This window comes from Pelodiscus sinensis, chromosome 23, assembly GCF_049634645.1.
Source record: "Pelodiscus sinensis isolate JC-2024 chromosome 23, ASM4963464v1, whole genome shotgun sequence".
Lineage (NCBI taxonomy): Eukaryota > Metazoa > Chordata > Testudines > Trionychidae > Pelodiscus > Pelodiscus sinensis.
The window spans coordinates 8567322-8585739 of record NC_134733.1 but is presented as its reverse complement, the minus strand read 5'-3'; the positions used below and the strand labels follow the sequence as shown (position 1 = coordinate 8585739).

The 18418-nt window shown below is 39.0% G+C and overlaps 1 protein-coding gene across 10 annotated transcripts in view; it reads right to left on the bottom strand.

Annotated features, from left to right (window-relative positions):
* VPS13D (vacuolar protein sorting 13 homolog D) overlaps nucleotides 1-18418 on the bottom strand; it is a 223547-nt gene that overhangs the window by 115593 nt on the left and 89536 nt on the right. For all 10 annotated transcript variants that reach the window (XM_075906827.1, XM_075906819.1, XM_075906820.1 and 7 more), the window contains 8 exons: nucleotides 18252-18387; nucleotides 16862-16909; nucleotides 13155-13305; nucleotides 11286-11496; nucleotides 9076-9323; nucleotides 5906-6097; nucleotides 5099-5225; nucleotides 3094-3236 (listed from right to left, as the gene is read on the bottom strand). In XM_075906827.1, coding sequence (XP_075762942.1) covers nucleotides 3094-3236; nucleotides 5099-5225; nucleotides 5906-6097; nucleotides 9076-9323; nucleotides 11286-11496; nucleotides 13155-13305; nucleotides 16862-16909; nucleotides 18252-18387 — 1256 coding nt within the window. The remainder of the gene's footprint in view (nucleotides 1-3093; nucleotides 3237-5098; nucleotides 5226-5905; nucleotides 6098-9075; nucleotides 9324-11285; nucleotides 11497-13154; nucleotides 13306-16861; nucleotides 16910-18251; nucleotides 18388-18418) is intronic.

The window sequence follows — 18418 nt, the reverse complement described above, 5'->3', positions numbered from 1 at the left end:
TATATACATGTAAACATAGACAGTCTGCAAGGATAGCTTGCAAACAGAGTCCATAAAAACCTCAAAGAGCTCTGAGGAAATACAAAATAAAAATAGCTTAGATAACTCATGCTCTCATTGCTTGGAGAGCACATTTTAAATACTACCGTTTCTTTTTAAATATTCTGTCACCTGATTTGACAGCATATATTTATAATCATGTTAACAACAATATTCATATGACATTTCCAAGTCACTTTAAGACACTAAAAAAAACCCTACACATGGGCAAATCCTGTTTTTGTACTAAGAACCTAAATATCCAATGAATCTAAAATGTTAGCTATTTACTTAGGCCATAGATGTAAAACTGACAGTGGTACATTTACAGATTCAATTATAATTTGTAATAGCTTGTTTTGACATCAAGGCATTTGTTTCATGCCTTTGTAGTTAATATGGTAGCAAGATTCCTACAACGCATCAGTGGAAAAGGCCCAAATCAAGTAAGATTAACATTTTAAGTCTAGGAATGTGTTATTTGCAATGCAATGCTACTACCATTATAAAATAGCCAAACACAGTGTTGCTCCCTGATCTTTTAAAGACAAATGCTTTGGGAAAAAGTTCTGGCTTATGTTTTTCATTAGTTGATTCCTGAACAGACCCTCCCTTGTGAATATGTGACCTGTGCTGGCTTGCTTCCCAAGCTGTGCCAAATGTAGAGGAGGTAAAAGTCTTTTAATGAAAAGGAAAACCACCTCACGGCAAATTTTAGAGTCAGATCAAAATAGGTTATTATTACACTCAGTGTCGGCAAGGTTTATGTGGCCACTCAGATTGCATTTTGGTGTGCTGCAGTCTGTCCATACTAGAAACTTTGATGTCATAATGGAGATCTCCTCAATCCATGTGGCGTATGAGATGGAACAGACCCGGAAGACATTACTTTAGTTCTACATTCTTAACAAAAGGTCAGAAGTTGAGCTGTATTTGGTAGGATTTGGAGTGTTTCCGAGCAACACCTATTAACAGAAATGAATACAATAAAGTTGCTGGGACTGTGAAATTTAGAAAGAGGCTAGTCAGAATTGATCTTTACAGGGGGAGGGGAAAAAAAATAAAATCAAGAAAACCAAATGTTTCCACTAATTATAAATAATGAAGTAGGAGCCCTAGGCCAAGAGAAAGAGTTAAATAAAATTTATCTTCACTCACTATGAAAGCATCCTTAGTCTGCTAAAGGAAAGGCAAGATGGAGACCTTACATTCACTATAGAATGTTCGATATCTATAAAACTAATCTAGTCCACTGACAAATTTAAGCAGTTTAAATTCTGTTCAAAAGTGGGACTGGAGTATCTGACTATTCATTTTTACAAATTAACAACAGAGCACATACTTGTATGTCTTCAGACAAGGACGTTTTTCAGATAGGTTACATGGGAATTAACCAGAAAAGAGACTGTAAAGAAAAATGGAAGCTGCTGGGTTTTGTGTTCATTACAAGTAACACCATTTAACATTTTAAAGCACTTATCCCTTAAAAGTGTTGTAAGAATAAAGAGGGTAAAGTGCAGTAGGTGTTATTCTAACTTTTTAGATAGGGAAACTCTGGAAGATTTTAGGGTATTAGTCAAGCCCCTAGAAGATATCCATGTAAAAGTTAGGATTAGAACACACGAATTCCAGGTTACTGTGTTCAGATCACACCACTTTGTTATTGTATTGACCTTCTCTAGTTAAAGATTTGTGCCATAAGTATATAATGAGTACAGGCAGTCCCCGGGTTACGTACAAGATAGGGACTGTAGGTTTGTTCTTAAGTTGAATCTGTATGTAAGTCGGAACTGGCGTCCAGATTCAGCCGCTGCTGAAACTGACCGCCAGTTCTGACTTACATACAGAATCAACTTAAGAACCCCAAGCGTCCCCAAGTCAGCTGCTGCTGAAATTGATCAGCAGCTGATTCCAGGAAGCCCGGGGCAGAGCAACTCTGCCTCGGGCTTCCTGTAGTCAGCGCTGGTCAGTTTCAGCAGCGGCTAAATCAGGACGCCTGGGGCAGAGCAGCTGGGGTGCTGCTGGGTTGCTCCAGTAGCGCCGCTCCTCGGCACTTCTGGACCAACCCAGCAGCACCCCATCTGCTCTGCCTCAGGCGTCCTGATTCAGCCGCTGCTCAAACTGACCAGCAGCGGCTGAATCAGGACCAGAGCAGCTGGGGTGCTGCTGGGTTGGACCAGTAGCGCCCAGAGCGGCGCTGCGGGACCAACCGGCAGCACCCCAGCTGCTCTGCCACAGGCGTCCGGAGAAAAGCCTAGTCTGCTGGGGTGGGGGGGGGTGGGGCGTACTAGCTGCGCCCCCCCCCGCCCACCCCAGCAGACCAGGAAGACACGGGCGGCGGACCGAGACGCACCGCGGTCCCGCCGCCTGGGTCCTCCGCGGCTTTGCTCCCCGTCTCCCTGGTCTGCTGGAGACCAGCAGACCAGGGAGACGGGGAGCAAAGCCTCTGAGGATGCCGGCAGCGGGACAGCCGTGGGGCGTCTGGGCTGTCCCGCTGCCAGCTTCCCCGCGGCTTTGCAAAGCCGCGGGTGGGGGGGCTCGGGCAGCTCAGGCGCCCCTGGGCTGCCCGAGCCCCTCCGCGGCTTTGCTCTGCGTCTTCCTGGTCTGCAGACCAGGGAGACGCAGAGAAAGCCCCAGAGTACACGGGCGGCAGAACCGCGAGGTCCCACAGTCTGTGTACTCTGGGGCAGCCCCGTTCGTAACTGCGGATCCGACATAAGTCGGATCCACGTAAGTCGGGGACTGCCTGTATAGTAGCCTAAATTTGTGTCTATCACAAGAGCACTGCATAATTTACTAGAAAAACCTTCACACAGCAATTCCCATTAGGAAGTTTTTCTTTCGATAATGCAGTTTTAAATGAAGTTAACTGTAAGGAAGCTTGCTCCCCAAAAGGCTTTATATTCACTGCAATATTTGAAAGACTGAGAGTAGATCTGTGTGGTTCTGTATGAAGAGGTATAGGAAAGAAATTTATTTCTTACCATTATATGGAGACAAATGGTGGCTGCACTGTTTCCATAATATTTAACAAATAGATCCATGATTACATACCAATGTTATAAATCAGGCCAGGTCGGTTTCCTGGCTGGATCACTTTAAGGGCTCGGACACCGCTGCCTCCATCCAGTGAGAATCCCTGACACCAGCAGGGCATAGCTTCAGGGTGGATTCCTTTCCCAATTCGCATTGTACAGCTAAGGATAGCGAAAGAACATGTTGATTTATTTATCTAAATGAAGAGTTACGTTTCAGAACAATACTTTGGTGGTTTTTACACTGAACCCAGATATTTAAACTATGCACAGTAACAGACACATTAAAAACCATACACAAATTCTCTTTTCTTGTAATAACATTACAAATTTTATCCAATATTCTTTAAGAATCTTGCAAACATCTATGAAAACTCAATGGCTATAGGAGATAAACTAGGAAAGATAGGAAAGATTCTGTTGCTTACATTTTACTTCAAAAAAATTTAAAGTAAAATGTATGCAACTATAAACAATTTTCAAATCACATTTTTCGAAAAAGTAGTAACCAACTAGTATTTTTACCTTGTTTCCATTTTTTTCATGATGAGCCAGTTAAACTTTTTAATAGTCAACAAGTCAACAATAACAACAACAATCTCTACCACAACTACAAAGGCCTTGTATAGCTCTTTTTATTAGTGGCCAAAGCACTTGAAGGAGCTGTCATTAGCTCAATAAAATGTTGCAAATTCAAACTATTTTTCTTCCTGAGATTAGGTTCAACTTTGTATTAGAGAAGTCCAGTTTCTCAGATCACATCACAAAAAAATCACCACTGCAAGTGGCAGTATCCATTATCTTTCTGACAATCTCAGCAGAACAGTCTAGGGATGAAAAAACCTTGGAGAAAATGTTTCCTTTATCAAACTGGAAAGAAAAAGGTCATGATTTTTTTCAATATATATTTTCACCAATTATTAAAAATAAATGGTCTTTAAAGAGTGAACCGTATTTCCAGAGCAAAATCCATTAAGAAATTGCCTGATAGGCTGCTCTATTTGTAGCATTCTTTGCAATCATATCTGGAGCTCAACGATTAGTTGATACATGCAATAGCAGATTCTGCCAAAGAACAACTATGTATAACTATGCAGGAAGGCTGTGCAGGGATCAGCTTCATGATGTATGAGAATTAAATGGCTCCAAAATCCTGCCATTCCCTTGTGTATCGGAAACATAGCAGTTCTGCTGCAGGCAGTACCTAACTGATATATGAAACAGGTGATTTGGGGCAGTTTTAGAGGCTGATAGAATCATAGAATACTAGGACTGGGAGGGACCTCGAGAGGTCATCGAGTCCAGTCCCCTGCCCTCATGGTATTATGATAGATACGCTCAGAACAAGAAGGCAAAGGGGGGAAGGGGAAATCAGCACAGAACTAAGCTACGAGTCACTGAAGCAATAATAAGCTACTACAAATGACAGAGACTCCACTATTTCCCTTTTCTGCGTTTAAAGATTTTTCAATAGATGTATATTTTTATAACTGTGTGTGTGTTTACATCATTTAAAATTATCTCTGCTTTTTGAAAAGTTTAATTAATTTGTTAAATTCAAATACAAAAAGGTAGAATTGTTTTAAATACACTTTTTGAGTAACTGTTTGGTTTTTATCCAAGATTCCTATTATTTTGGGGGTTTTTTACGCTAGTCAAATTATTTTAGTTGTAGTAAGGACATTATCAGAATAAGCAGTCTGGTATATGTCCTCAGGAAAGAGAGACTTTGGATTTTCTTGCTCTACCAAGTTATGGGGAAAAAAGCATGATTTCCATATATGTAAAATAAAGCCACGGCAGACTGCATTTATAATACAACTAGCCAACCAAATGATTTGTTTTCAGTATCAAATGTCTAAATAGGGAGTAAGCTCATATCTCAAACTCAATACTTTATCAGATCATCCTGCCTATGAAGGATTTTTCCTACAGGATATTCGCACTTAAATACCAGCTGCTGATCCTTTCACTAATTATTTTAATTCTCTGTAAGCATTTTCCCTTCCCATCAAATTACTTACAAGTTTGGCTGTTCTTTGTCAGCGTAACAGAAGAGAAGTGGGCTCAGGCTTCTAGCAAGCTCATGTTCTTCAAACTGTCCTGCTGCATCTGTCTTCGCATTGTCCTGTCTGAAGATCAGTGGTAACCCTTTAAGAAAAAAAGAATCATAAATGAAACTTTAATTTACACTTAAATTTCAAACAAAAAATACTTCATCCAGGACCAGGGCTAATATTATTAATTTTGAAAGTAGGAACGATAATAGCAATTTTAACGTTTAAAGAACAATTTGAAATGTTTATGTAATATGTAACCCACTGATCAGCACATTGTATATTTCACTCTGTCTGATTGACAGAGGTTATGAGATTGTTACAACGCCAAGCTACACAGCCTGGATTTTTAGTTCAATCTGAAGAGTGTGATGCTTTCAACTTTGGAGTTCTCTGCTTCATACGTTTGTGTATTAGTGCCATCTGGGCCATCACAATACAATTACTGCTTTAGAATTCAGTTACTTAATGCAGATTCTTCTGTATTTGAAAAACAAATTCTAATATTTTATTTTGATTTATACAGAGCTAACCAAGCTTTTAGGTACTTTATTACATTTAAAAATGCATAACTGAGGTTTTCTAAATCTTCATTGTAACAATTCATTTATTTAATTGTGTATAAGACCTTCACAATAAGTATGGATATTTACTATTTGTTGCAGCCTATTTTTTGCAACTTCATTTTCTTTAATCCATTTTCAAAAGTTACATATGGTTGCACAGCAAATCAACACTAAATGGAATCCTCATTTCCAGGTGAATTAAACATACCTGTTTTGTTCTTTAGCCAATATGGTGCAGAAATGAATATTTTAAGAGACCCTTCAGCTCGACATACAATCCTTATGGTTAGATTTAGTTGTCGCTTGTTGGCATCATACAATCGCATTCGAACAACATAATTTTGTGTCCCAGGAGGAATCAACAGCTCCTTGCACAGTGGGAAATTTTCCAGAGATACCCCTAAAAAACAAACACACACAAAAACAAGTTTTCCTGACTGTTCTGAGAAAGTCAAGTCTTCCTGGAATATTTCATACAGCTTTCACTAATTTTACTTCCTTTTAAAACTACCGGTTTTAACTTTCACATGAGCTAAGACGTTACAATTGTCCCAGTCCTCAAATTAAATCTCATACGATAATATATTCACTTAGAATATTTTCCCAGCTTAGCCACTGTTGAGAAAAATAATTCTGTCATAGCTATCTTCCTTCAATATCAGTATTTCTAATGCACTTTCCCAAGCACAGACGAAAATTTAAAACTAAGATGTTTGTTAATAATTATTTTAAAAAATAAAGCAATTTCTTGTGGCAATAAAAGTAGCTGATGAGAAATTTCACAAGAACATGAGCACCTGAAATGGAGAGACTCGATGAGCTACGAATACAACTCGAGAAGAGCTCTCTCATACCAGCCTGCTGTGCATTAATTATCTGTGTGGATCCTGAACCTTTTAGAGCACAGCCATAAGGTCCACATAGCCAGTTAAGGTGCAGCAGCTAGTATGAGGTAGATTTAGAACAAGTTTTTGTACCGCCAAGCCCTCATAGTACATTAACATCAGAAACTGGCCTAACTGGGAAACTTAACATGTTATACATTTATTGTGTTGCAATTTTGTGATTTTATTGCAAGTTTTACAATATTAGGTATTTTTCTTTGAAACCCAACTCCTGCAATGAAGTGATTTTGTGAGAGAGATGGCTTTAATTAAGGGGGGGAAGGAATAAGTTTCTAGTCCTAATGGTTACATTAAAAAAAAAAGGTCTTGTGACGTGAGTATATTCCATAAGTGTACCATAAAGGCTCAGAAACCAGAAAATATAGAACCGCCCCCCCCCCCCCAAATAATTTCTTTTAAAACTAATCTCCTGATGGGGGAGGGGGGTGAGGGAGAGACGACTGGCTCATGATTTTTTAATTCTTAGGTTGCCAATACTGCAAATATAAGGAAAAGAATGTTTGGGAAATTTTACACACATTTGCACCTCTAGTGCCATTAGCTCACAGACATTTATCTTCCTCCCTTCCTCCCCCCCCCCCCCCCCGCATCCCCCTTCTGTTCTGAAATTTGATTTGTCCTTTTCATGTGTGTTCATTTTTTTAAATTTTATCCTTTGGTATATATGGTTGTGACTATTTTCTTCCACTATTTGATCTGAGGAAGTGGGTCTGGCCCACGAAAGCTCATCGTCTAATAAACCATCTTGTTAGTCTTTAAAGTGCTACATAGTCCTGTATTTTGTTTCAGCTACACCAGACTAACACGGCTACATTTCTATCACTATTACACACACATACACTTTGTGCTTCACATGGCATTTGTCTCTGATCTTTCATGACAAGCCCCCTCCTGACTAAATTCTGTACAGGATATCCAGTAAGAAAGATGCATTTTTCTTTTCAGTTTAGAGTTCAATAAGACATGTTAAAGTAGAGAAGGACATGTGAGTAGAGAACGACAAACATATTTTGCTATAAAGACTGGACAAGGAGAAGCTATTGACTCATTAAAGACACCATTTCTTTCAACTGTTGTATCTCAAGGTCAAGGCTGAGCTTGCACATCGAAGTCTGCTCTGCACCTCTGGAAATTTCAGCATCAGTTTCCTCCTGCTCCCAAAATTTGTCCAAGACCTCCATAGTTTGTTGGCCTGAAATAGTCACTTCCACATCGGAAGATTAATGTGGCAACCAAATGAATCTGATAATTTCTCCCCTTTGAGTTGCGTATGCACGCAAAGCCTTCAACCCACCTACTAATGAGCGGTACACTGATCATGCCAGCTACTCAAATCCTTCCAAATCCTTTTGATAACAAAAGCCTTTAATGTTATGTCTACTCAACTCGTCACCAGTGGCTAGCCTGTGTCAGCCAACTTAGGGTACATCTAAACTACAAGCTCCTGTTGACAAAGAGTGTCTAGACTACATCCAGTTCTGTCGACAAAGCAAGTCGCTTTGTCAACATGACAGTGTAGATGCAATAACACCTTCTGTCGACAGAACTCTGTCGACAAAAGGCATTATTCCTCGTAGAATGAGGTTTACCGCTGTCGACAAAACTGCAGAGTTCTGTCGACGTTATGTCGACAGAACTCAGCAGTAGTGTAGACGCAGGTATAATTTTGTCGACAGAAGGCCACTTTTTTGGACAAAACCCTGTGGTCTAGACACACCCTTCGGCTTGGGTTGCAGAACTGCTGTATTGTAGGTATGTAAAAATGAAATATTAACCGTGTAAGCAATCAGAATTCTATCCATTCCATGGTTAGCCATGAGGCAGCCAGCCACCCCCGCCTGGGTCCATGCAGAGTTTTACCATTAACGGTAACAAATAAGCATAAGCCTCTTACAGCCCTCCTGCATTGTTGAGCAACATTCCAGGCTCAGGATGGAGACTGAACTGTGGAACTCTCAAAACTTACAGGGCACTAAAGTGTGGAATGCAGCACAGCAGTGAAACAACCCCCCAGACTTAGCCCAAGTCATCGGCACAGTCCAGCTGTGGGTGTCTAGCTGCTGTGTAGATATATCCTAATACTTCAAGCTATTGCACAGAGGGTATAAGAAAGCCCACAGTTATTTTACACTGGACTTGACAAAATGTAGGCATGTCCATGACAAAATACCATTTTGAATCTGACAAATTAAACTACTACAGCTTTTTTTTTGGCATCATTTCCTTTGTGCATTGGGAGCAAAAGGTAAGAGGTGAAAAGGGAAACAAATCAGATTTTTATCATTTTCAGATAATTCATTTTTCTAATTGATGTGTGTTTGATGAATATTTGCATAAGAAATGCAACAGCCCAATGAAAACATCACATTAAAAAGCTTATTTTTCTTTTTGTTGCCACAGACAACAAAACATGCAGTTATTCTGAGCTTCTCTTAAAGTAGCAGCAAATAACAATGCCCCTGTAATACTTTACCAAGCTCAATGTTCTGAGATGTATCAGCCGTATGCAACGCTGCCTCTTTGCCAGGTTTTAGTGTCCCGTTAATTGGCATCCCTTTAACATAAAATTCGAGTTCACAAGGTAGCAAGTTACAGATTACCACAGTTGGCAAGAGATAAATGGTATGCCCAGGCTGTCTGAAAATCTGTTTAGCGCTGTCAGAAAATATGTTTGAGGGCATGTAATCTGGATAATTCTCTTTCTTTATAGCCACACAAAACCTATGAAGAAAGACAGATTTGTGTGAAAAAAGAGCAATGGATTGAATGGAATAGTTGTATTTTGGCTCTCCAAGCACAAGACTGAATCTCATGCCATAGTGCAATTTACACAATTCATAACCTGTATAGCATTTAGAATTTATTCTCCATAATAAACATTTTAATTTGATTATAAAAATATTCCAATATTTTGCACTTATATTGCCTCTCATCAGATACTCTCAAAACAGTTTACAATTACACCTCAAAACAAGTCTGAACTTCCACAATTATAGCAGAATCCTTCTTAATCTACAAATCTGATCATCCTCACAAAAAAATGTCTACACTTCTTAACACATATTCGATAGCAAAGTGTAGTATATAAAGAGATCACAAAGTATTAAACTTTTACTTTTAAAAATATACTAGTGGGCTGTGCCCCATACTTGCTATGCTTGCCAACCCCTACCTCTCATGGCCAGAGAACGTGAAAGATGATGACATGATTCTGTCGCACGGCAGGAAAAAAAATGTATATATAGAGAGAGTGATTACAGTGCATATACTGGTATGCTATGAAATACTGACTACTGAAAACTACATTATTCCTGTGAAATAAATTAAAATTACATTCTATAATGCAACTGTATTTTTGTTTTTCGCCTTTTCCCCACTCTACCCACTAAATCATACTGTCTTTTGGGATTTAAATTAGATACTCAAATGAGGAAGTAAAATAACACTTCTTCAGGTAACACGCTGTTAGAAGTACTCATATCTTTTAATCAGTTAACCGGTTAAAGAATTTTTTTTTAACAATTTGCCAATTAAATGCGATGTCACATCCCTACTCAAAACAGTATATATTTTAAAAAACGGAACTAAAAATTGATGGTCTGATGAAATGACAACCATTCGCTAAGCAAAGGTGATTTCCTTCAACTGTTCTTAGGAATGTCACATATAAAGCCTAGAGAGACAAGGTGGGTGATGTAATATCCTGAAATATCATTCAGTGTTCATTATGTGTTGACACGGGGATTAACATAGCGTACTTAATATTTTGGACAATGTACTTGGATCATAGGCAACAATCCTGCACTGGCAGGACAGCAGACTAGGTAACCTAGCAGGCTATTCCCATCTCTAATTTCTCATATTTTATTAATTAATAAGGTTAATAAGAGTCACTTCACACTTTTGTTATAGAGATGGTCAAAAGCAGACATAAGAACCATTTTGCTCTTCCGAAAGAAATGTTAAAAAAAGCCCTTTACTGGTTTATGGTTTCTAATAAGATTCTGTATCCTTCTTTGATGTCAGCAAAGGAAACAGTCACAGCCAAGCTAATGCCAATGTCTGTTTCCTGCTCCTGTAGTGGCAGTTTATTGAAATAAATTAGGAGGATAATTTGTAGCTCCCTACCTTTTCATATCTAGCTACATCCTGTGGGATGGATTGGGAATAGAAACCTGATCCTTTTCCTTCCAGTCATCATGGAAGTGCCCCATTTCCTATTTTTAAATACCCTGAGGATTTGACCTCATTTCAGGAGGAGGGATAGCTCAGTGGTTTGAGCATTGGCCTGCTAAACCCAGGGATGTTAGCTCAATCCTTGAGGGGGCCATTTACAGATCTGGGGCAAAAATCTGTCAGGGATTTACTTGGATCTACTTGGTCCTGCCATGAGGGCAGGGGGGTGGACTTGATGACCTCTCAAGGTCCCTTCCAGCTTTATGAGATGGGATAATAATAATATATGGAGATATACCTATCTAATCTTCCTTGTATAACTACAATAGTGTCACATGGAAACACTTCCTATTATTCTTAAGGCGTCAAACAAAAACAAAACATAACCAAGGTTTATCTCCAAATAACCGGTTTCCCATTCCTCTTTACTTCTTTTCACATTAATTCCCTTACCAAGAATTGTTAAAAGTTATAGCAAAATATTTAGCCTTGTAAGGTCTTAATTACCTGAAAAATCGGCTGTTTTCAGATTCCATTGAATGGCACTCTCGTTTGCTGCTACATGTCTCTGCTGCCTTCTGCACGTTAGTCCAATGAATGGGAGTCTTACAGAAAAAGACTCCCATTCCTTTTGGCCTGGCCTGCAATCGCCAAGATGTAAGGTGTAATGGAATAGCAAAGGAATCCCCTGGCATTACTGCTGGAAGCACTACAGGTTCTGCAACCAAATCACAAAGGAAAACACATACTTCAGGTTGGGTCATTTGGTCAAACTAGAAATAATTTCTTCAGTTACAGACTTTGTACCACACAATTAAGAAAAGCAGCAGCAACTTTCCCATGATATGTAGTTCATCCAGTTCAAATGCCAAACTGTTGGTTAAAGTGCTCCCAGGCCCACTTATGGAGGGCTGGGTGCAAAGGGAGAAGCTGCCCCAGGACCTTGCAGTTCAAAGGGGTATGGGGCTCCCAGTCGCTGTCGCTGCTACTGCACTGAGGACTGAGGGGAGGGATATGCCATGCTCCAGGCAGTGAGGAGGGCTGTCTGCCCCCGGTCCTGCCACTTACTCCTGAGGTTCCCCATCTGGGAACACAGAGCTGGGCCCCTCTCCACCTTGCCAAAGCGCCTGCAGAGGCTGTCGGCTCCCCTAAGTGTTCCTAACAGTGAGGCAACAGCAAGAAACCAGTGGGCTGAATTCCATATAAAATGGAAATGGATAAAAAATTAGCTGGAGTTCTAACTTTGTCTCTCTGGCTGCCTGGGTTAAAAGTTCCATTTTAAGTGGGTGTGGAAAGAAAAGTTACTCATCTATTACTAGAGTTCTTCCAGCAAATTGTCAAAACAGATCCACACAGAGCCAAAGATCAAAACTCTCTGCCAAGTTCCTGGTTAGAAATGAAGTACTTGTGTCCTCAATCCGAGGCATATTCTATACATGGACTCATTAAGAGGTGTGGCCCTCCTCGTAGCCTCATCTCCTCCAGTTCATGTAAAATGCAAACTGAAACTCCCTTTGGTTCCTGCAGTTTAGCTTACAGACCATTTCACCCCTAATTAGGGCTATCTTGTCAGCACAAGCAGAGTTGAAATTTGTAAGATTTACCATCTCCCCCTTTTTCTCAGCTCTTCCATCCCCCTCTAGAAACAAATTCAGAGGTTTTTCAGAACTTTGGTTTCAGGAATCAGACTTCATTGGGGTAATCAGTTCTTCTGCCATTATGGTCAACATAAAGATAATTTGGTTTAAAAATGTTCAAGAGTATGGATAAGAGGCCACTATATCACTCCCTCAGAGCTGCATGAAACACTTGAAAGTACAGATTTCATTTCTTTGCTAGTACTAGCATTTGCCTTGCTCAGGTGAAAGAAGACTATCACATAACTTTTAAAGAAAAAGAAGCAGTCGCCTCTCTCGAATGACACAAATATACTGCAATGCATTTGTTTGACTATGATGATGAAAATCTTAGAAGTTGGGTAAATAATTTATTGTAGGAAACAGCTTATGTAATCTTGATTTTAAGCAAAGAAAAGAATGTCTGAGGGCAGGTAAACAATGCACAATACTTTACACATTCCTTTCTTCTGCTTGGAAAGAAGAAGAGAAAAGAATGTCACACTAACTTTAGAAGAGCGTAACACAAAACTCTTGTTGTTGCTTCAGATTTTATGTTTCTCCAAAAGAAATATCTCTACTTCCTTCTATATGTGTAATTTTTTTGATGGCTTCTTCTAGACATGCATTTTCACTAATGAACAGGACAAGAAAAAATTTGAGACAACCAAAATTGGGGCCATCATAAATGGTTCTCATGGTAAGGATTTTCTCACTCATATGTTGCAGGACAGTGTGGCGACAATGTTCTCAGACTTACTGTCAGGCGCTGAAGGGCTATCCAGTCTTAATTCCATTGGTATTTCCAGCCTATTTTTCACAATCAATGCAGAGCGCACAGTTATCACCTTCCGAGCACTTCCTTCCATGGTAACATCAAATACCACCCGAACTGGAGGCAATGAAGAAAACTGCAAAGCCGTTTAAAAAGTTTAGGTATCAGAAAATGAAATGATATCTAGCAAAGGAATGCCCAAACTTTGCTTGTGAGTAACAGGTGCCATACCTAATTTATACATTTCATATTTAAAAAATACTCATATTTATGTGTACTTATATTATCTTTGATAAACAACAACATTATTTGGCCTTGACAAACTAAAAGAAAAAGGGAATGAAAATAAAACCACAAGGAACCCTCTAGAAAGCAATAGCAGATTTCTCCTGCTTAAAAAAAAAAAGCTCTTTATGGACTGCAATAGGAAAGTAGCATCCTGGGCATTCCAGAGCTAAGGTGTTAGAAGCATTTTATTAGTATGTTTCATGTTTTAAAAAAAATTCAGAATAGCCTGTAATAAGTCAAGGTTCTGTTTGGTCTCATTTTCCTTAGTACTTCTCACTGCTTTCAATCATTGCCCTCTGCACACACAGCCAGTAAATATCTTTAGATATCTACAGTGACACATTGCTTTTCAATATATACACAATGTACTATCACAAAATCCTTAGTGACACTATAAACTTTAAAACAATTAATTTTTCCCTTCACACTACAGAAACAAAAAATCCATACTATATATGGACCTAAAGAAAAACTGCTACAGTATTATTTTAAGATACTGTATCCAAAACATGCTGACAATGTACTCGTATTTGAGTGAGAACGGACTGTCGGTCCAGGATTTTAAACTTCCATTAATTTTATTAAAACAAAGTAAAAAAACAAACCTAACACAATGAAATGCACATAGTTTTGCTGAAACTTGCCAGGAGCATATTCAGCATTCTGCAAGTCTAAGATCAGAAGGAAAACACAGAAGTATTTTATTTTTTTAAACGTAGCCCCCATTCTGGGAAGAAAGTTCACAAGAAGGTTTTATTTAAAACAACCGAGACACCTCAACTAAACTCACCACCCAACTAAAGCTACTCAAAATACTAACCTCAGTTATGGGGTTAGTAATTTACTCAAAATTTGCCATTTCAAAACATCATGTCCTTAAAGAAGAATTCTAAAGATTATGAAGAGAAAGATTAATATAATCTTTCTAACATGTTATGTAATAGTATTTTTATTTATTCTTAAAAGTTTTGCTCTTAAATATTTCTGGTGAACTTTGCACTCAGTTCAGGTGAAAGACAAATAGTTCTGCATTTAACCTCATGCTCCCAGCATTGCTGACGACAAGAACAGCAGGATAAAATGAGCAATGCCAAGATCTCTTAGCTTCACAGTTTAGGATTGTTGTTTTTAAACTGCAACAACAATAAAAAAAAATTCTGGCAGGCAGAAATTAACACATCTTTTTCCTAGAATTAGTGGCTCTCTATCCAAGAGTCTTTCAAAGATAGCGTTTGGGGAAACAGTGCTCTTCTATCAAAATACAGTTTGCCATTGTGCCGATTAATTTTTAGATAATCGAGCCATCATAGGTCTTTTGTGGTTATGGCACTTGCTATTATCAATGTTCCCTTCTGTTGCAGGTAGCTAAAATGCCAAACTTTAGCTCCACAGGATATGATCATCAAAGGACATGTTCCAAAACTCACTGTAAAGCCATTGAAAATTTCCACTAATGGGATTTAGATTGGGCCCTAAGGAAGTAAAAGTGTCAAGGGGAATTTCCATTCAGTTTGCTTATGCCTCAGTTTTCTCCCAAATCTAATTTTGTACCCTAAATGTCACACTTTTAAAGAGAATTTTATGGTGTGAAGATGTGTCCAGAATCAGTGTCTACTGAGACCAGACCATCAACTCTGTGGGTGAAGGGCCCTTTTTGCACAATACCTAGAACAATCTAAGGGTGGGACCTTTAGGAGTTACCACAATACAAATAAATAAATAGGTTAGAGACAGAGAAAGAGGAACTTGTCACATCAAGTGGCTTTTCTTATATTTCCATTGTCTAATGGTAAACATGTCAAGCAGTGCCAGCTTGTAAAAGATTTGTTTTCTTTTTTTGTCTGGTGCTGATTAAGGTGCCAAAGTAGATGATAACAGAGCTGAGAAGACAGATTGCAATGGTTCTTAAAACCTTTGATGATTAGTAATGGCTCTGGAACAGCCTTCCAAGAAAAGCAGTGAGGGCAAAAATCCTAACTGGCTTCAAGACTGATCTTGATAAGTTTATAGAAGGGATGACATGATGAGACTTTTTACAATGGCATGTAGCCAATCTGTGACTGCAAGCAACAAGTATCAATGACTGGTGATGGGATACTAGATGGCAAGGGCTCTGAGTTACTACAGAGAATTCCCTCTCAGGTATCTAGCTACTGGGTCTTGCATACATGCCCAGTACTTAAGTGATCACCATATCTGGGGTTGGGGAGGAATTTTCTATTACTATTGGAGTGATGTTCAAGATGCTCCCTAACCCACTATAATGCTATTTCACTAGCTTAGTGGACTGTCTGCCAACACAAAAAAGGATGGAAGTTACAATTATACAAACACTTGTGGTATTTGGGAGAGCTGATGTTGGTGATTCTCCATTTGAATGTGGAAGAATGATGAACAGCTTTGATTGGTTTCCTAAATTATTATTACATAACTATTATTGTTGTACACACCTCCAGTACTTGAGAAATGAAATTATTTATAAATAATCCAGTGTGCAAATAGATCATTCCACCTGGTGGTGCCTGAGGTGATAGAGAAGCAGCAATATGTGATGCTATTGCAAAAATTAGTATGAAATGAGGCGAATCACACACAAGAGTAAGGGTCTTCAGATGTAAGAAGGAGGAAATCAGTTGCAATTGCAATCACAGTGTTAAGAAGGAGGAAATCAGTTGCAATTCTTTGGGGGAGCTCTTATTTTTGAGACAGAAAAGGGAAAACAAAACTTTCCCTGTAGAGAAAACAATGGAAGAATGGAAGTAAGCACACATTAGGTTCAAGGGAATGCTACCCTCACCAGGACCTCTCACTACACCCCCAACGGAGTCTGATTGACTCTACGCCTGGAACCCCTCCTCCGCAATGAGCACCTACCTGGACCCCCTGCAGATAGTTATGTGAGCTACCTGCATCCAGAATGCCCCACACCTGGGTCCTTCCACACTAAATCCTTCCATACTTGCATGCTGCTAAGCTGAGCATGTCTGCCCACATCTGGTGTAGAAGGGCAGGGCCCAAGAGTGTTTCTGGAGCTTGGTCCTTCCACTGTCAGTCTCACTACTGATTCCCTGTCCTCAGTAGGGAGGCTGTACGGTCATCTCTCACCTCTGAGTAGCCAGTGACACGGTGCTCCTTATTGCCATGCTGGAGCTTCCATGTTTTTATTATTGATAAACAAAATTTGCAGGATTTTAAAATTTTGTGTGCAGAATTTTTATAGTTTAAGAACTCCTGCAGGAGTAACACTAACTTCCATAATCAGATAAGCATCACTACATGGATACAGCATGCACTAAAGTCTATCAAACGTTTTATAAAGAGAGAATAATCATTACGATGTTTACAGAATTAAACTTCTTTAATTAATATATGTCTAAAGGAATAAGTAAAAACAATGTACTCACATAGACATGGGGATGTATTATATTTGTTCTACTGATGGGGCTCCCAACCTAACGAAGAATAAAGTAAAATTTATTAATCAAAGCATCTTGTAAACTGCTAGTGTCAGTTCTAACAAACCTCACTGCTCTTCTTTGTGAGAAGCAAAGCAAAACTGTAGTAAATGGTCTTCCAGATACTCTCCAGAGCTTTGGAGAAGTGTCAAGATTAGCTACAAAAAGTAACACATGATTATTTCCTGTATTTTGTAATTCTATTGTTTTGTAGAAAAGAAAAGGGAGGAGCTGCCAGAAAAATGTGACAGTATAAGAAATATACACACAGTAATCTCAACAACAGAGTCGCAGTCTTGCACTCCCTGGTCCAGCAACTTCCATGGTCCAATATGATTTAGTTAGCTGGATGTCCACTTATCATGAATGTGGCCAAGTTTCCTGCAGTCTCATAAAAGTTTGCTGTCAGCCACCACTCCTGGTTCTCAAGTGTTCTGTGCTGTTATTTAGCTCTAATTTACTCCTAAATGTCTTTTAAGAGCCCAGTAAACAATAGAGGTGTTGGTAATGCTGCTAGACAATAATGACCTTCTACGATTCGGCAAATTCTCTGGTTCGGCACCAGTCAAGGTCCTGAGGGTGCCGGATTAGAGAGGTTCAACCTCTTTATATGATATGCAAATCTTAGGACTGCTGAAAATATTTTACAACCCCTTCACCCCAGAACTCCTCTTGAATAGTGATTGGCCCTCTCAATAATTTTATAAAATTACAGCTTAGTTCTGCATGACGTCAAGAGACCATCAACTCTTCATTTCACTGATGGCTCAGCAACTTGCAGCCTGGGGCCTTGGAGTCTCATTACTTACTCCTTGTACCTACAGGATTACTTTGGCATTGATGCTGAGGCCTAATGGCAGTCTGTGGGCTGGCCCAATTAAATTTTTGTATTCACAAAAGATTTTTGTCAAAGCAACCACACCCCAGTGCAACCACAGAATTATATACAATTATCAATATAGTTTATCTTCAATCAATTAACTATGGAAAGTAGACCTAAAAAGCCTGCAATAGAGCAATAGGACACAGGAGCAATATTATTGTGATTCATAATTTTAATAATGGATCCATGACACTATAACGAATCCAATATTTCTGTCTTTCTGAGCTTTGATTCTCTGTTGAGCAGAGGCTAACTTGGATAGTTATCATATGTATGTTATTTTTGCAGCTGGTAACTGACCCAAGATCACTAAACACTCATTTTGAGCTGACTGAAGAGAAAGAAGGTTCCATAAGTGAATAGCTACTGCTTTATCAATAAAATTTTGAAGAAAAGATTTCCCAAGTCAACATTTTGGAAAGACATCATTGAAATATATTCAGAATCAGAACTTACAGTAGAAGACGATGTGTTCTTGTCAGGTGCTGCATATCGGAAAAAGGTTCCAACTTTGTCTACTGACACTGGACTAACTTGTTCCCAGCCATTTACTCTCACTTGAAGCTGATGAATTCTTAGATCATGTGTGTGCCTGTTAGTTCAGATAAGTCAAATTAAGGCAT